General features: G+C 47.9%; 1 protein-coding gene across 1 annotated transcript in view; it reads right to left on the reverse strand.

The window, feature by feature from the left end:
• The window catches only part of CERS5 (ceramide synthase 5), a 393477-nt gene that overhangs the window by 159941 nt on the left and 217251 nt on the right, over positions 1-16285 (reverse strand). The window contains 2 exon segments of the mRNA XM_030198235.1: positions 7336-7386; positions 7939-7996. Coding sequence (XP_030054095.1) covers positions 7336-7386; positions 7939-7996 — 109 coding nt within the window.

A 16285-nucleotide genomic window follows, 5' to 3' on the forward strand; every position in this document is an offset into this window, starting at 1 on the left:
AAGGTATTCAAGCAGGGTCTGTGTAGGACAAGAGCGAGGATCTAGGGCCTTGCTGTCACACCAGACGGCAAACCTCCTCCAATGGAAGAAGTAACTTCTCTTAGTGGAGTCTTTCCTGGAAGCAAGCAAGATGCGGGAGACACCCTCTGACAGACCCAAAGAGGCAAAGTCTACGCCCTCAACATCCAGGCCGTGAGAGCCAGAGACTGGAGGTTGGGATGCAGAAGCGCCCCTTCGTCCTGTGTGATGAGGGTCGGAAAACACTCCAATCTCCACGGTTCTTCGGAGGATAACTCCAGAAGAAGGGGGAACCAGATCTGACGCGGACAAAAAGGAGCAATCAGAATCATGGTGCCTCGGTCTTGCTTGAGTTTCAACTAAGTCTTCCCCACCAGAGAGATGGGAGGATAAGCATACAGCAGGCCCTCCCCCCAATCCAGGAGGAAGGCATCCGATGCTAGTCTGCCGGAGGCCTGAAGCCTGGAACAGAACTGAGGGACCTTGTGGTTCGCTCGAGATGCGAAGAGATCCACCAAGGGGGTGCCCCACGCTTGGAAGATGTGGCGCACCACTCGGGAGTTGAGCGACCACTCGTGAGGTTGCATAATCCTGCTCAGTCTGTCGGCCAGACTGTTGTTTACGCCAGCCAGATATGTGGCTTGGAGCACCATGCCTTGACGGCGAGCCCAGAGCCACATGCTGACGGCTTCCTGACACAGGGGGCGAGATCCGGTGCCCCCCTGCTTGTTGACATAGTACATGGCAACCTGGTTGTCTGTCTGAATTTGGATAATTTGGTGGGACAGCCGATCTCTGAAAGCCTTCAGAGCGTTCCAGATCGCTCGCAACTCCAGAAGATTGATCTGTAGATCGCGTTCTTGGAGGGACCAACTTCCTTGGGTGTGAAGCCCATCGACATGAGCTCCCCATCCCAGGAGAGACGCATCCGTGGTCAGCACTTTTTGTGGCTGAGGAATTTGGAAGGGACGTCCCAGAGTCAAATTGGAGCAAATCGTCCACCAATACAGGGATTTGAGAAAAGTCGTGGACAGGTGGATCACGTCCTCTAGACCCCCAGCGGCCTGATACCACTGGGAGGCTAGGGTCCATTGAGCAGATCTCATGTGAAGGCGGGCCATGGGAGTCACATGAACTGTGGAGGCCATGTGGCCCAGCAATCTCAACATCTGCCGAGCTGTGATCTGCTGGGACGCACGCACCCGCGAGATGAGGGACAACAAGTTGTTGGCTCTCGCCTCTGGGAGATAGGCGCGAGCCGTCCGAGAATCCAGCAGGGCTCCTATGAATTCGAGTTTCTGCACTGGGAGAAGATGGGACTTTGGGTAATTTATCACAAACCCCAGTAGCTCCAGGAGGCGAATAGTCATCTGCATGGACTGCAGGGCTCCTGCCTCGGATGTGTTCTTCACCAGCCAATCGTCAAGATATGGGAACACGTGCACCCCCAGCCTGCGAAGTGCCGCTGCTACCACAGCTAGGCACTTTGTGAACACCCTGGGCGCAGAGGCGAGCCCAAAGGGTAGCACACAGTACTGGAAGTGGCGTGTGCCCAACTGAAATCGCAGATACTGTCTGTGAGCTGGCAGTATCGGGATGTGTGTGTAGGCATCCTTCAAGTCCAGAGAGCATAGCCAATCGTTTTGCTGAATCATGGGGAGAAGGGTGCCCAGGGAAAGCATCCTGAACTTTTCTTTTACGAGATATTTGTTCAGGGCCCTTAGGTCTAGGATGGGACGCATCCCCCCTGTTTTCTTTTCCACAAGGAAGTACCTGGAATAGAATCCCAGCCCTTCTTGCCCGGATGGCACGGGCTCGACCGCATTGGCGCTGAGAAGGGCGGAGAGTTCCTCTACAAGTACCTGCTTGTGTTGGAAGCTGTAAGACTGAGCCCCCGGTGGACAATTTGGAGGTTTTGATGCCAAATTGAGGGTGTATCCCTGCCGGACTATTTGGAGAACCCACTGATCGGAGGTTATGAGAGGCCACCTTTGGTGAAAAGCTTTCAATCTCCCCCCGACCGGCAGGTCGCCCGGCACTGACACTTGGATGTCGGCTATGCTCTGCTGGAGCCAGTCAAAAGCTCGCCCCTTGCTTTTGCTGGGGAGCCGCAGGGCCTTGCTGAGGCGCACGCTGCTGACGAGAGCGAGCGCGCTGGGGCTTAGCCTGGGCCGCAGGCTGTCGGGAAGGAGGATTGTACCTACGCTTACCAGAAGCATAGGGACCAGTCTTCCTTCCCCCGAAAAATCTTCTACCTGTAGAGGTAGAGGCTGAAGGCTGCCGGCGGGAGAACTTGTCGAATGCGGTGTCCCGCTGGTGGAGAGACTCTACCACCTGCTCGACTTTTTCTCCAAAAATGTTGTCCGCACGGCAAGGCGAGTCCACAATCCGCTGCTGGAGTCTATTCTCCAGGTCGGCGGCACGCAGCCATGAGAGCCTGCGCATCACCACACCTTGAGCAGCGGCCCTGGACGCAACATCAAAAGTGTCATAAACTCCTCTGGCCAGGAATTTTCTGCACGCCTTCAGCTGCCTGACCACCTCCTGAAAAGGCTTGGCTTGCTCAGGGGGAAGAGCATCAACCAAGCCCGCCAACTGCCGCACATTGTTCCGCATGTGTATGCTCGTGTAGAGCTGGTAAGACTGGATCTTGGCCACGAGCATAGAAGAATGGTAGGCCTTCCTCCCAAAGGAGTCTAAGGTTCTAGGGTCTTTGCCCGGGGGCGCCGAAGCATGCTCCCTAGAACTCTTAGCCTTCTTTAGGGCCAGATCCACAACTCCAGAGTCATGAGGCAACTGAGTGCGCATCAGCTCTGGGTCCCCATGGATCCAGTACTGGGACTCAATCTTCTTGGGAATGTGGGGATTACTTAGTGGCTTGGTCCAGTTCGCAAGCAATGTCTTTTTCAGGACATGGTGCAAGGGAACAGTGGACGCTTCCTTAGGTGAAGAAGGATAGTCCAGGAGCTCAAACATTTCAGCCCTGGGCTCGTCCTCCACAACCACCGGGAAGGGGATGGCCGTAGACATCTCCCGGACAAAGGAAGCAAAAGACAGACTCTTGGGAGAAGAAAGCTGTCTCTCAGGAGAGGGAGTGGGATCAGAAGGAAGACCCTCAGACTCCTCGTCAGAGAAATATCTGGGGTCCTCCTCTTCCTCCCACGAGGCCTCACCCTCGGTGTCAGACACAAGTTCACGAACCTGTGTCTGCAACCTCGCCCTGCTCGACTCGGTGGAACCCCGTCCACGGTGGGGGCGTCGAGAGGTAGACTCCCTCGCCCGCATCGGCAAAGCTCCCTCCGCCGACGTAGTCGGGGAGCCTTCCTGGGAGGTGGCCGCGGTCGGCACCGCACGCGGTACCGACGTCGGGGACCTCAACCTGGGCGATGGACCAGCCGGCGCCACGCTCGACGGTACCGGAGGCGCAAGCACCGCCGGTACCGGAGGGGTAGGGCGCAACAGCTCTCCCAGAATCTCTGGGAGAACGGCCCGGAGGCTCTCGTTTAGAGCGGCTGCAGAGAAAGGCTGAGAGGCCGATGCAGGCGTCGACGTCAGAACCTGTTCCGGGCGAGGAGGCTGTTCCGGGCTGTCCAGAGTGGAGCGCATCGACACCTCCTGAACAGAGGGTGAGCGGTCCTCTCGGTGCCGATGCCTGCTGGGTGCCGAATCCCTCGGCAACCCAGAGCTCTCGGTGCCGACATGGGGAGGAGACCGGTGTCGATGCTTCTTCGACTTCTTCCGAAGCATGTCACCGGAGCTCCCCGGCACCGACGAGGAGGACGTAGAATCCATCCGTCGCTTCCTCGGGGCCGAGACCGAAGAGGGTCGATCCCGGGGGGGCTGTACCGCAGGAGCCCTTAGGGTAGGAGGAGACCCACCCGAAGGCTCACCGCCACCAGCAGGGGAATGGACAGCCCTCACCTGCACTCCTGACGATGCACCTCCGTCCGACGACATCAGCAGACGAAGTCTCGGTACCACCGACGTCGATACAGTCGCCCGATGCCTCGGCGCCGATGCAGAGGTCCGATGCCTCGATGCAGTCGATGGAGCGGCAGCCAAGGAAGATGGTCCGGACGCTGACGACGTCGATGCACTCGATGCCTCCGGTGCCGATGCCGACGAAGAGCCCGAGAACAAAACGTTCCACTGGGCTAATCTCGCTACCTGAGTCCGCCTTTGTAACAGGGAACACAGACTGCAGTTCTGAGGGCGGTGCTGGGTCCCTAGACACTGAAGACACGCAGAGTGCCTATCAGTGAGCGAGATTACCCGGGCGCACTGGGTGCACTTCTTGAAGCCGCTGGAAGGCTTCGATGTCATGGGCGGAAAAATCACGCCGGCGAAATCAAAAGCCGAAATGGCGAAAATGGAAGCACCAAAATTTAGAGGGAGAAAAATCTCGACCGAGGCCAAAAGAGGCCTAACCCCGACAACGAAAGAAAACTTACGGGGCAAAAACTGAGAAATACGGGAAGGGCAGAAAACCCGAAAGGGTTTTCCGGAACACTACCGGAGCACTTCCCGAACTTTTTCAAGGAAAAAAAGGACAAAAACACGTCAAAAAGGACGCGCGAGGTCGACTCTCTGGGGCACGAACGGCGTAACACGACCGTACCGAGTGCGGATGAAAGAAGACTGGCTGGCTCGAGCCGGTTTCGGGCGGGAAGACGGCCGCGCATGCGCAGTGCGCATGGGCGCGCGAGGACTAGCAAAGGCCTTTGCTAGTAAACTTTCCGATGGAGGGGGCTGCCGAGGACGTCAACCCATCAGTGAGAACAAGCAGCCTGCTTGTCCTCGGAGAATGGAGGCAATGTATGCAAATCAAGTTCATGCATATTCATTGTAGATATTCTGAAAACCTGACTGGCAAGGGGTACTCCAGGACTGGACTTGGGAAACACTGCAATAGAGTACTGTAGAAACCAGAGGGGAAGCACCCAGGGCCGTGCCAACACGGTAAGCGGGGTAAGCTCCGCAGAGGGGCCCCGACCTCTGGAGGGTGCCGCCGCGCCATGCTTACCCTCGCCGTTTACCGCTGCTCCCGGACCCCGACAACAGCCCTTTTATTTAAATTTACCTCCGACGTCGTAGCAGCTGAGCAGCGTCAGTGAAAGCGCTGCCGTCTCCAGCCTTCCATTCGCGCTCATTCGTTCCCTCAGTGTCCCGCCCTCGCAAGGAAATGACGTCAGAAGAAGGCGGGACACAGAGGGAACAAGCAAGCAGGAAGGGAAGGCTGGAGACGTCGGCAGCGCTTTCACTGACACTGCGCAGCTCCTGCCACGATGGAGCTAAATTTAAATACAAGAAACCAGACTCAGAGGGCGGGCAGGTGGGCATGGGAGGGCAGGGGAGAGAGGAGAATTGCTGGATAAGGAGGGATGGAGGAGGGAAGGGCAGAGAGGGACAAGGATGGACATGAATGGGAGGGCAGGGCCCAGGGAGAGAGGAGAAATTGCTGGAAATGGAGGGGAGGGGAGAGAGGAGAATTGCTGGATATGGATGGAGGAGGGAAGGGTAGAGAGGGACATGGATGGGAGGGCAGGGCCCAGGGAGAGAGGAGAAATTGCTGGAAATGGAGGGGAGGGGAGAGAGGAGAATTGTTGGATATGGATGGAGGAGAGACGGGCAGAGAGGGACAAGGATGGACATGGATGGGAGGGTAGGGCCCAGGGAGAGAGGAGAAATTGCTGGACATGGAGGGGAGGGGAGAGAGGAGAATTGCTGGATATGGATGGAGGGGAGGGAAGGGCAGGGCAGAGAGGGACAAGGATGGACATGGATGGAGGGAAAGGGAGAGAGAAGAAATGCTAGGCATGGATGGAGGGGAGGGAAGAGAGAGGAAGGAGATGAGATGAGGGAAAAGGGAGAAAACCTGCACATGGATGGAGAAAATAGACAGAAGCTGGATCCACTGGACAGTCTGCAGAGGACCCAGCTTTTACTTACGGATGTATGGCAAGAAATGAAGAAGAAAGAAGGAAAGTAAAAAAATAAATGGAAAGGAAGCCCTGGAAACGGAGTTAAGAGGACAGATAGCAGCAAACTCAGGTACTGGGCCAGCATGATCAAGTCACCAGACAACAAAGGTAGAAAAAAATCATTTTATTTTCATTTTAGTGTTTGGAATATGTCCACTTTGAGAATTTACATCTGCTATCTTATTTTGCAATGTATAGGAATTTGTTTCTAAGAATATTGCTGACAATTCCTGTCAGTGTAGCAAGTGGTGAGCGATCATTTTCACAGTTAAAAATCATAAAAATGTATTTGCGATCAAGTATTTCGCAAGAAAGGCTTGTAAGCCTTGCCATGATTGCTATTGAGAATGATATATGTGCCCAGTTAGATATCAAAGATTTAATTACTAATTTCGTGAACATGAAAGCACGAAAAGCTAAGTGGTTGTAAACCCTCTATTTGTTCAGCAATCCCACAAAGATGCACTCCATCTTTCAGCACCTATTTCCTTTGCATCTTGTGCCACACGGGGGGGGCACCAACTGATAGTCTGCAGGGGGGCACCAGAGACCCTAGGCACGGCCCTGGAAGCACTAGTCTTCTGTTGTTGGGTTTTTTTTTTAAGTGAAAAGTAAGAAAAATAAAGACAACTTACCCATATTGTAAAAAGAAGCAACACACCTGAGAACATCCTTCTTTTTTTTTTTTTTTTAATTTTTTTAAGTTTTGGTGGTCTTGGTTTGTCATGAAATGAAGGAAATCCTGCGACATGCCACTTCCAACCCCTGCCGAGCTACAGAAGCTCACAGGAGTGTGGGGAGTGAAGGGGAGGAACCCAGTATCACCAGGTGTCACCCTAGCTGGTGGACAAGGGACCCAGTACCACTGAGTGTAATCCTGACAAACCAAAAGTTGGTTACCAGCAAACCCGTTGCTCCACTGTCACCCATACGAACAGACAGGAGCCAGCCCCAGCCAGCACCCATAGGAGCTACAAGATCCATCCACCATGAGAAAGAAAATTCCAGGCTGAACGATACCCTTAAGGGGCAAATTATTTGGAACTATTTTCTCTGTCTCCTTCTGCTGGTGGATTGACACAACCCATTAGTATGGACTGGTCTGGTATAGATGACAAGGAATAAAGGTTCTGCTCTAGGAAAAGCAGTTATTCCAGACTCAGGACAGTTGAACCTGGAGTATGCCGACCAAGCTCTTTAGCCTCTACTACCCCATGCCCATCATGCCACTGGCAGTCCCCCTCCCTCATACCACTGAAAACAGTATTTATGCTTATCAGTTTAACAAGTTTCTACAGCCCCCTCCAGACTTTACAAATCAAAATACACTGTGTACCTGATAAGGGTAATTATACCAGCATTGTCGTGTGTCCCAAAACCATGGAGTCTGGAAAGGAAAGAAGTACATAAACTCACATCATTTGTTAACAAATCACAGTTGTGTCTTTGCTGCTTTGTTCCACTGCACCAGGACATCTAACTTTTCCTTCGCTCTCATACACCTCTGTAAAAAATCCTTTACCAACAAGTGCTGTGTGGCACATTGTTTAATGTGTACATGCTTCCACAATAACACAGCAAGACAAACACAATGAACCTCTGTACGCACAGCTATCCTTAGACAAGCATAACACCTCAGTTTACTGTAAACCACCTAGGAACGTCATAATTGCATGTGGTTTTATAAAATTTAGGGGTGTTTTTCCCTCATTGTAGATACTGTCTACTGTCTGTGTAGAATAGTTCACCTGCAGTCCCAGTATGTTCATCAGTATTGACTGCTCAGGTCCAAAAAAGAAAAGTGCTTTCTGATATATGTCTCCTCTGTACAAACACTTCTTAACAAGTAAAGGCAAATGAGTAAATGATGGTAAAGACTTCACTCACAACCTTGAGACTAAAGTGTTTCATTAATTACAGCAGAATGGTTCATACCTACCGACCAGAGGAAGCGCATTCCATAAGAAATATAGACAAGTAAAATGTAAAACCTCCACCTGGAAAGAGCAGAAAAAAGTCTCTAGTAACTCCAGTATCCCCAGACAAAATAAAGAGGCAGATTGGTTCTGATAAAGTGAGAGAAGCCAACCAGAATCCAAAGCTCTGGGAATTAACTTTTCACACTTCAAATTCGTAATTATATTGGAAACAGTTCCCTACTTCTTAGTATTTCTGACTACTTTCACATGTACAGTCTCTGCTTCCCTTTCACATGCTGCTTCCTTAGTATGAAAAACTCCTGAGGTTTTGCTACAATCAACTGCCTCACAAACACCAAATAAATCAAACCACAAAAAAGCAGATTCAAAAAACTTACAAATTAAATGCAGAATTTTGCTGCAACATAAACAATAGTTAAAGCATTTTAAAAAGTTTGATGTCAAAAAAATGCTGGCAGTTACAGAGAATGACAGAGATGCATAAAGAATGCAGCAGAAATATTTTAAAATGTGACAATTCCATAAGCTCAGTGTACAGTTAACAAGCAGCTAAGTTAGGGCACAAATATACCTTTCAAACAGGGCTATATCCAATACATTTTATAACTTGGAATGTTAAAGACAGTTCTGTAATGCTCGTAAGTGTTTAAGGGCCCACTGAGCATTGCTTGCAGATGACTGTTTTGGTTACAGAATGAAAAGAAAGAGAAAAATGGAAATTTGCTCTGCTGTTAATGCTGAAAATGTAAAACTCTCTGAGGGACAAATGTTAATCTGCTACTTATCAGTTAGATGTAAACAGCAAACTGCCTAGTCAGTCATTGTTAAACAGGGAAAGCTATAGGCATTAAAATCAGCAGGCTAGTGAGACCCCTACCTTGAATCCTTGTTCCATGGACAGAATGGAAGTCATTCAGAGAAGGGCTACCAAAACAATACAGCCTGAAACACAAACTCTACACAGGCAGGCTTAAACTCAAACTATACTCTCTGGAGAGAAGTGAAAGAGTGACATATAACAAACACGTTTACCATTTTTAACTACAGAACCAGCTTGAATGTTGAACCCAGGCTCTCCCCATGACACTGCACAACTCTGGGTCAGGTTTTTGGCCCCAAGATCTGGAAAGCCTAGGGATGCTGAAGAGGTAGTATTCACAGCCCCTGGACTTAAGACCTATGACTTTATGGCCCCATAGAATAGACCATCATTGCAATGACTCTGATAAATTAAGTTGAGGTGGTATAAAATAGGAGGAAAATACTCAGGCTGTTGGGAATGTGGATTCATAGCACTGGGCCCCAGTCCTGATCCAAACAAAGCTGAAAATACAATGGAGCAGGAGAAAAATTTCAAGTTCTCCTCCCTACCTCCCACAAAGAACATTTATATATTTAGCAGAAATCAATAAAGTAGAAAAACAAACTAAAAGAAAAGGAGTGCAAAGAAATGTCATGAAATACTTTACTGAGAAACAGAAGATACCTAGTCAAAACGAACATTGTGACAGGCAGTACTAAGAACTGGATTGAGAGGTTTGGGGGCTGGTGGGAAGGTGTTGAACATGAGAACTCATATTTAAACCATCTACCCAGAACAGTAAAAAAGAGATGACAAACTGACAAATATGGAGTGATACCCTCTGGTCAGCACTAAGAATTCTGTTATATGCATATTTTGAAAACTCTGTTTTTGCTCTCTCTCTGCTGGATCCTATGCTTGCATATTTAGGGGTCCTTTTACAAAGGTGCGCTGAAACATGGCTTGCGGTAGTGTAGGTGCGGGTTTTGAGAGTGCGCCAATCCATTTTTCAGAGTGCCTGTGAAAAAGGCCTTTTTTTTTGGCCGAAAATTGACATGTGGCAAAAATCAAAATTGCTGCATGTCCATTTGTGTCTGAGATCTTACCGCCAGCCATTGACCTAGCGGTAAAGAATTTGGGTGGTAATAACCTATGCGCGTCAAATGTCACTTGGCACGCATCCAAAAATAAAAAATATTTTCGGACGCGCACCAAAAATGAAATTACCGCAAGAGCCATTATGTAGTTGGGTGGTAACTCCATTTTGTCGACACTTACGCAGCTTAGTACAAGGACCCCCTTAGTGAAGACTCCTAGTTTGGGCTGCCTTCTTGTGGAATTGCTCCTTGGTTTGTGATACAGCCTCAACAAGTCAGGTTCCAGCTTGCTGGGTTTCCTATCACATTCTAATCCACAAAGTTGTACTTTGTCACCGTCTGATTACCCATCCACCTCACTCCTGGAACGCTTTTCATGTTTCATCTTTTGCTCATACTTGACCTGAAGAAGGTTTTGCCTTCTAAGTGTATCAAAAACTATATTGTTAGTCCAATAAAAAAAAGCCTTTACTGTTTTCCTCTCCTTTATTTTATTTCTATTTATAACCAATACTTAAAAACGAATTTGGATCTGGTTGTACCCATTCAATATTAACCTCTGCCTAATTTGCCATTTATTCAAAAAGGTACTTGAGAGAGCAGTTCTGGACCCAGTACTAAACTTTCTGAACAAAACTAATATTTTACATCCATAGCAGTCTGACTTCTATACTGGTCATAATACAGAATCTGCTCAATCGTAGCTTTGACAAATGATATTCATGTTGATCTAGATTCTGGTAGGCTGCTATGTATGCTGTGTTAGACCCAAGTTCAACAAAGAGTGATCTAAAAAAAAAAAAGTCAAATGCAGATTACTAATTTTAGAAAAATTATTTTCCACAAGATCTATTCCCATCTAGAGGGCTGCTGTTTTCGGGCAGAATGGATCAATCATCCTCTTTCTTTAAATTAATCACCTTACTTTCTAACGCTTCTTACTCTTACCTATCTATATGTTCCATCTTTGCTTTACCCTTCACTATCAATTAAAATGTTCTATTATGCATTGTGTTGATGTTGTAAGTAGTATACTATGCCGTACTTTTTATTGTTATTTGCCTATTGCTCATGTTTGATCTATTCTTACTGTACACCGCCTTCAGTGAATTCCTTCAAAAAGGCGGTAAATAAATCCTAATAAATAAATAAATGAAATTGTATACAACCAGGCCAGCTGGTCTTGATCTGTTTCATCTTCCATGTTATTAAATAGTGGTATGAAAAAGTTTTTCTGCTCTCCTGATTTCCTCTATTATTGTATGTGTGACACTGAATGGTTTCTGATCTTGAAACAAAATGCAATATTAAACAAAGGGAACCTGAGTAAACACAATGGTTTTTAAATTGCTTCATTTAACAGAGTTATTCAACGCCCATATCACCCATGTGAAAAAGTTAACTACCTCCTTAGTTAAATCAAACAATTGACCACATTTAATTGATAATTATATATTCAACTAATTGAACACAGCTATGTTTGATTGAAACCAATCCTGTTGAATCTAAAGATTAAATTATGTCTTACCTGATTATCTACTTTATTCAGTTGCACCGTTCTGAACATGTGAGTGTTATCCCCTCTTACCAACAGAGGTGGAGAAAAAGCTAGGCTTCTCCAGTGAACTCACCGGTATAAACTGCAGGTGAACTGGGAAAGTTCCAGTATGCCCCTGCTAAAGTAGCAAAAGGTCCCTTTGTAAAACACACCCATGCCCCATCAACCACTGCAGCTGCCAAAAAAAAAAAACACAAGCGAGAATAACACCACAGAATAGCACTTGCATCACAGCATCTTGTGACACAGAATAGCACCTGTGACCCTGCACCTCTGAGGATCAACTCCTGGAAAACACATTAGTTTACCATTCCTCTTTAAAATAATTAATTAAATTTAGTTACTTTACTGAATAGGAAAGAGCACAGCACCCCAAGAGCTCAGGGCTTTAGTCTTCCAAGGGAAGGCTTCAGAATGGTGTAGCTGACTAAAGGAAAGGAAATTATCAAGTAAGAATTTCACGTAGTCATCTAAGCTGCAATGTTCTGAACATGCGGAATGTACCCAAGCAGACCTACTGAGCAGGGGAAGACAAAGCCCTCATGAGGACAACCCTGCCAATGTCTGAACGAGCTCTGGTAAGCACATTCAACCTGTAATGGATCACAAAAGGAATGCTGCCCAACAAATCTCCACTGCAGCGACCTTCTGGGCCTCTGCCTAAGAGGTCGTCTGAACCCTCATTGAGTGAGCTTTCAAATCCTAAGGCACTGGCCAATTTCTACAAATATAGGCAACCTCAATGGCTGCCTTGATCCACTATGCAACAGTGGCCTTTGAGGCCACCTGGCCCTTATGAGGGCCCTGGAAAAGAACAAACAAATGATTAGAAAGGCAAAATTCATTGGTTTCTTTCAAGCAGCAAAGCAACATCCTTCAGATGTCTAAATTATGTAGCCTCCGAGAAGAGGGATCGGACCCTTCCTCTGGAAAGGAAGGCAAAAAGTGCTCCTGGTTCATATGGAATGTTGAGACCACCTTGGGCAGAAAGGAAAGAACCATACATATCTGCACAAGTCCTCCAAAAATAAAAGAGAGGAATAGGTCCCCTACAGGGCAGTGCCTGCAGCTCATAAATACATAAGTATTGCCATACCGGGAAAGACCAAAGGTCCATCGAGCCCAGCATCCTGTTTCCAACAGTGGCCAATCCAGGTCACAAATACCTGGCAGGATCCCAAAATGTACAAAACGTTTTATACTGCTTATCCCAGAAATAGTGGCTTTTCCCCAGTCCATTTAATACGGTCTATGACTTTTCCTTTAGGAAGCCGTCCAAACCTTTTAAAGCTCCGCTAAGCTAACTGCCTTTACCACATTCTCTGGCAACAAATTCCAGAGTTTATTACATGTTGAGTGAAGAAAACTTTTCTCTGATTCGTTTTAAATGTACTACATTGTAGCTTCATCGCATGCCCCCTAGTCAGGGGCCGGTCTTAGCAAGTGCGGGGCCCTATGCAGACCAATTTGGTGGGGCCCCATCCTAGCCCCACCCCACCATAGCCCCACCCCCACCCTAGCTCCACCCCATTGATAAGATTATTCCATTTTAGAACATTTTTTATGAAATTTCAAATAAAGACAAATGAAGCTAAACTTGTACAAAAAAAACTGATTGAAATAATAAGCACAATGCTATCATGAAACCTCCCCTCCCCAAAATTATTCAGTTCAAGTCCACTACAATAGTAGTTCCACTTCTCATAACAAAAGGAGAATAAAGGAAAAATATTAAGAAAAGATTCAGTATTTGTACAGCGCTGCGTAAGTCTAGTAGCGCTATAGAAATGTTAATAGTAGTAGTACTTTCAAATTCCCCCTATTACTCTCTACCCATATATGCAATAAATAAAAATGAAATGAAAAGATATACAATAAAGTGATGTGTAAAATAAATAATGTACAATATAAAAACATATAGACCACCAAGGTATTAAATTGTTTAAAATATATACCACAACTCTCTGACTCAGAAGACTCTGACTCTGTCATCCATAATTGTCTGACAACACACAGAAAAAAATAAGTAAAAATAAAATATCACAATTAATACCTTATACACCAAAAACCAGCCATACGGAAAATGCAGACCGTCAACAATATGAAGCTAGCAAGGGATCATAATATCACAATTCTCATGTAGAGCCACAAAACCCCCCTTTAGCGGTAGTGTTTCATGATTTAGGCTCTAAACCCTTTCTGATGTTTGGTGCCACCTTAGTAAGGCCAACACACAATCTCTCCACTGCAAAACACTATACACAGACTTGTGCAAAAACACACTCATAACCTTAACAAACCATAAACAGCACTAATTCCAAGGACAGGACGAGCTACAACCTTATGCGTGGCGTGGAAAGGCAACTTTAATTACACCGGGCTCTAAAACACAAGTGCACAACGTAATGAAAAAAAACCCCAAAAGGGCTGCAAACTATACGCTAGCAGAATACTGCACCTTCCTTGGATCACACCTGAAAACACATGAAGGCAAAATACTGAACTGGAAAGTTACCTCAAGAAGTCAGACTCAGCATGTAGCAATACTACAAAAATTGAACTTACATGAAAAATATCACAGATGCACATTTCCAAAAACTGACATATTCCAATTAATAAATCCTGAATAAAATAGTTTTTTCTACCTTTGTTGTCTGGTGACTTTGTTTTTCTGATCATGCTGGCTCAGTATCCAATTGTGCTGCTATCTGTCCTCTTAATTCCGTTTCCAGGGCTTCCTTTCCATTTATTTCTTTACTTTCCGCCTTTCTTCTTCATTTCTTGCCCTACATCCATAACGTAAAAGCTGGGTCCTCCGCAGACTTGACTGTCCAGTGGATCCAGCTTCTGCCTATTTCTATATCCATGTGCACTTTTTCTCCTCTCTTCCTTTTCCCTCACCTCATCTCCATCCTCACTCTTCCCTCGCCTCCATGCCCAGCATTTCTTCTCTCTCCTCCATCCACCCATATCCAGAGCGACCCTCCTGTCTCCCCTACCATCCACCCATGTCCAGCGACCCTCCTGTCCTCCCTGCCCTCCCCTGCCATCCACCTAGGTCTAGAAACCGCCCTCCCTCCATCCACCCACGTCCAGCGACCCCTCCTGTCCTCCCTGCCCTCCCCTGCCATCCACCTATGTCCAGAAACCCCCCTCCCCTGCCATCCACCCATGTCCAGCGACACTCCTGTCCTCCCTGCCCATCCAACTATGTCCAGAACCCCCCTCCCCTGCCATCCACCCCATGTCCAGCGACACTTCCTGTCCTCCCTGCCCATCCAACCTATGTCCAGAACCCCCCTCCCCTCCATCCACCCATGTCCAGTGACCCTCCTATCCTCCCTGCCCTCCACCTATGTCCAGAAAACCCCCCTCCCCTGCCATCCACCTATGTCCAGAAACCCCCCTCCTCTGCCATCCACCCATGTCCAGCGACACTCCTGTTCTCCCTGCCCTCCCTGCCATCCACCCATGTCCAGAAACCCCCCTCCCCTCCATCCACCCATGTCCAGCGACCCTCCTGTCCTCCCTGCCCTCGCCTGCCATCCACCTATGTCCAGTAACCCCATCACCCCCTGCCCTCTACCCATGTCCAGCGACTCTCCTCGTTCCCCTGCTCCCCCTCCCTCCAGCCACCTGAGCCCCCCTCCCCGACCCGCCAATCGACCCTCTTCTGCCACCTGACCCGGCCGGCATCTGACCCAGCATTTAAAAAAAAATCTACAAGCGGTGGTGCCTCGCGTGTCTGAGAGTAAAAGAAGAAAAATCGCTTCATCTGTCGGCCGGCCTTCCCTCATGTCCCGCCCTTGCGGAAGTTACATCAGAGGGCGGGACATGAGAGAAGGCCGGCCGACGGACGAAGCAATTTTTTTCTTTTATTCTCAGACACGAGGCACCGCCACTTGTAGGGGGGGGGGGCTCAGACGGGAGGGGGCTCAGGTGGCTGGAGGGAGGGGGAGCAGGGGAACGAAGAGAGTCGCGTCACTGACATGGATGGAGGGCAGGTGAGCAGCGGCGGTCTGGCGGTGGAGGTCGGGAGAGGCGAGGCAGAGCTGAGGCGCACTGCGCGGGGCCCCCTTAGGCGCGGGGCCCTATGCAACCGCCTCAGTCGCCTCTGCCTAAGACCGGCCCTGCCCCTAGTCCTAGTATTTTTGGAAAGCATGAACAGACGCTTCACATCTACCCGTTCAACTCCACTCATTATTTTATAGACCTCTATCATATCTCCCCTCAGCTGCCTTTTCTCCAAGCTGAAGAGCCATAACCGCTTTAGACTTTCCTCATAGGGAAGTCGTCCCATCCTCTATCATTTTCGTCACCCTTCTCTGCACCTTTTCTAATTCCACTATATCTTTTTTGAGATGCGGCGACCAGAATTGAACATGATATTAGAGGTGCGGTCGCACAATGGAGCGATACAAAGGCATTATAACATCCTCATTTTTGTTTTCCATTCCTTTCCTAATAACACCTAACATTCTATTTGCTTTCTTAGCCGCAGCAGCACACTGAGCAGAAGGTTTCAACGTATCATCGACGACACCTAGATCCCTTTCTTGGTCCGTGACTCCTAACGTGGAACCTTGCATGACGTAGCTATAATTCAGGTTCCTCTTTCCCACATGCATCACTTTGCACTTGCTCACATTAAACGTCATCTGCCATTTAGACGCCCAGTCTCCCAGTCTCGTAAGGTCCTCTTGTAATTTTTCACAATCCTCCCGCGATTTAACGACTTTGAATATTTCTATATGGCTGGATGAAACTTTGGAATACTTCTGCATTATGAGGTGGCAGTGAGCTGTTGAATGAGATAAGTATTGCTTATCTGATATAGTGCTTTTATAGCCTCTATATGTGAAATGACACTTCTAGTAGTCCACCCATAT

The sequence above is a fragment of the Microcaecilia unicolor genome, chromosome 3, assembly GCF_901765095.1.
Source record: "Microcaecilia unicolor chromosome 3, aMicUni1.1, whole genome shotgun sequence".
Classification (NCBI taxonomy): domain Eukaryota; kingdom Metazoa; phylum Chordata; class Amphibia; order Gymnophiona; family Siphonopidae; genus Microcaecilia; species Microcaecilia unicolor.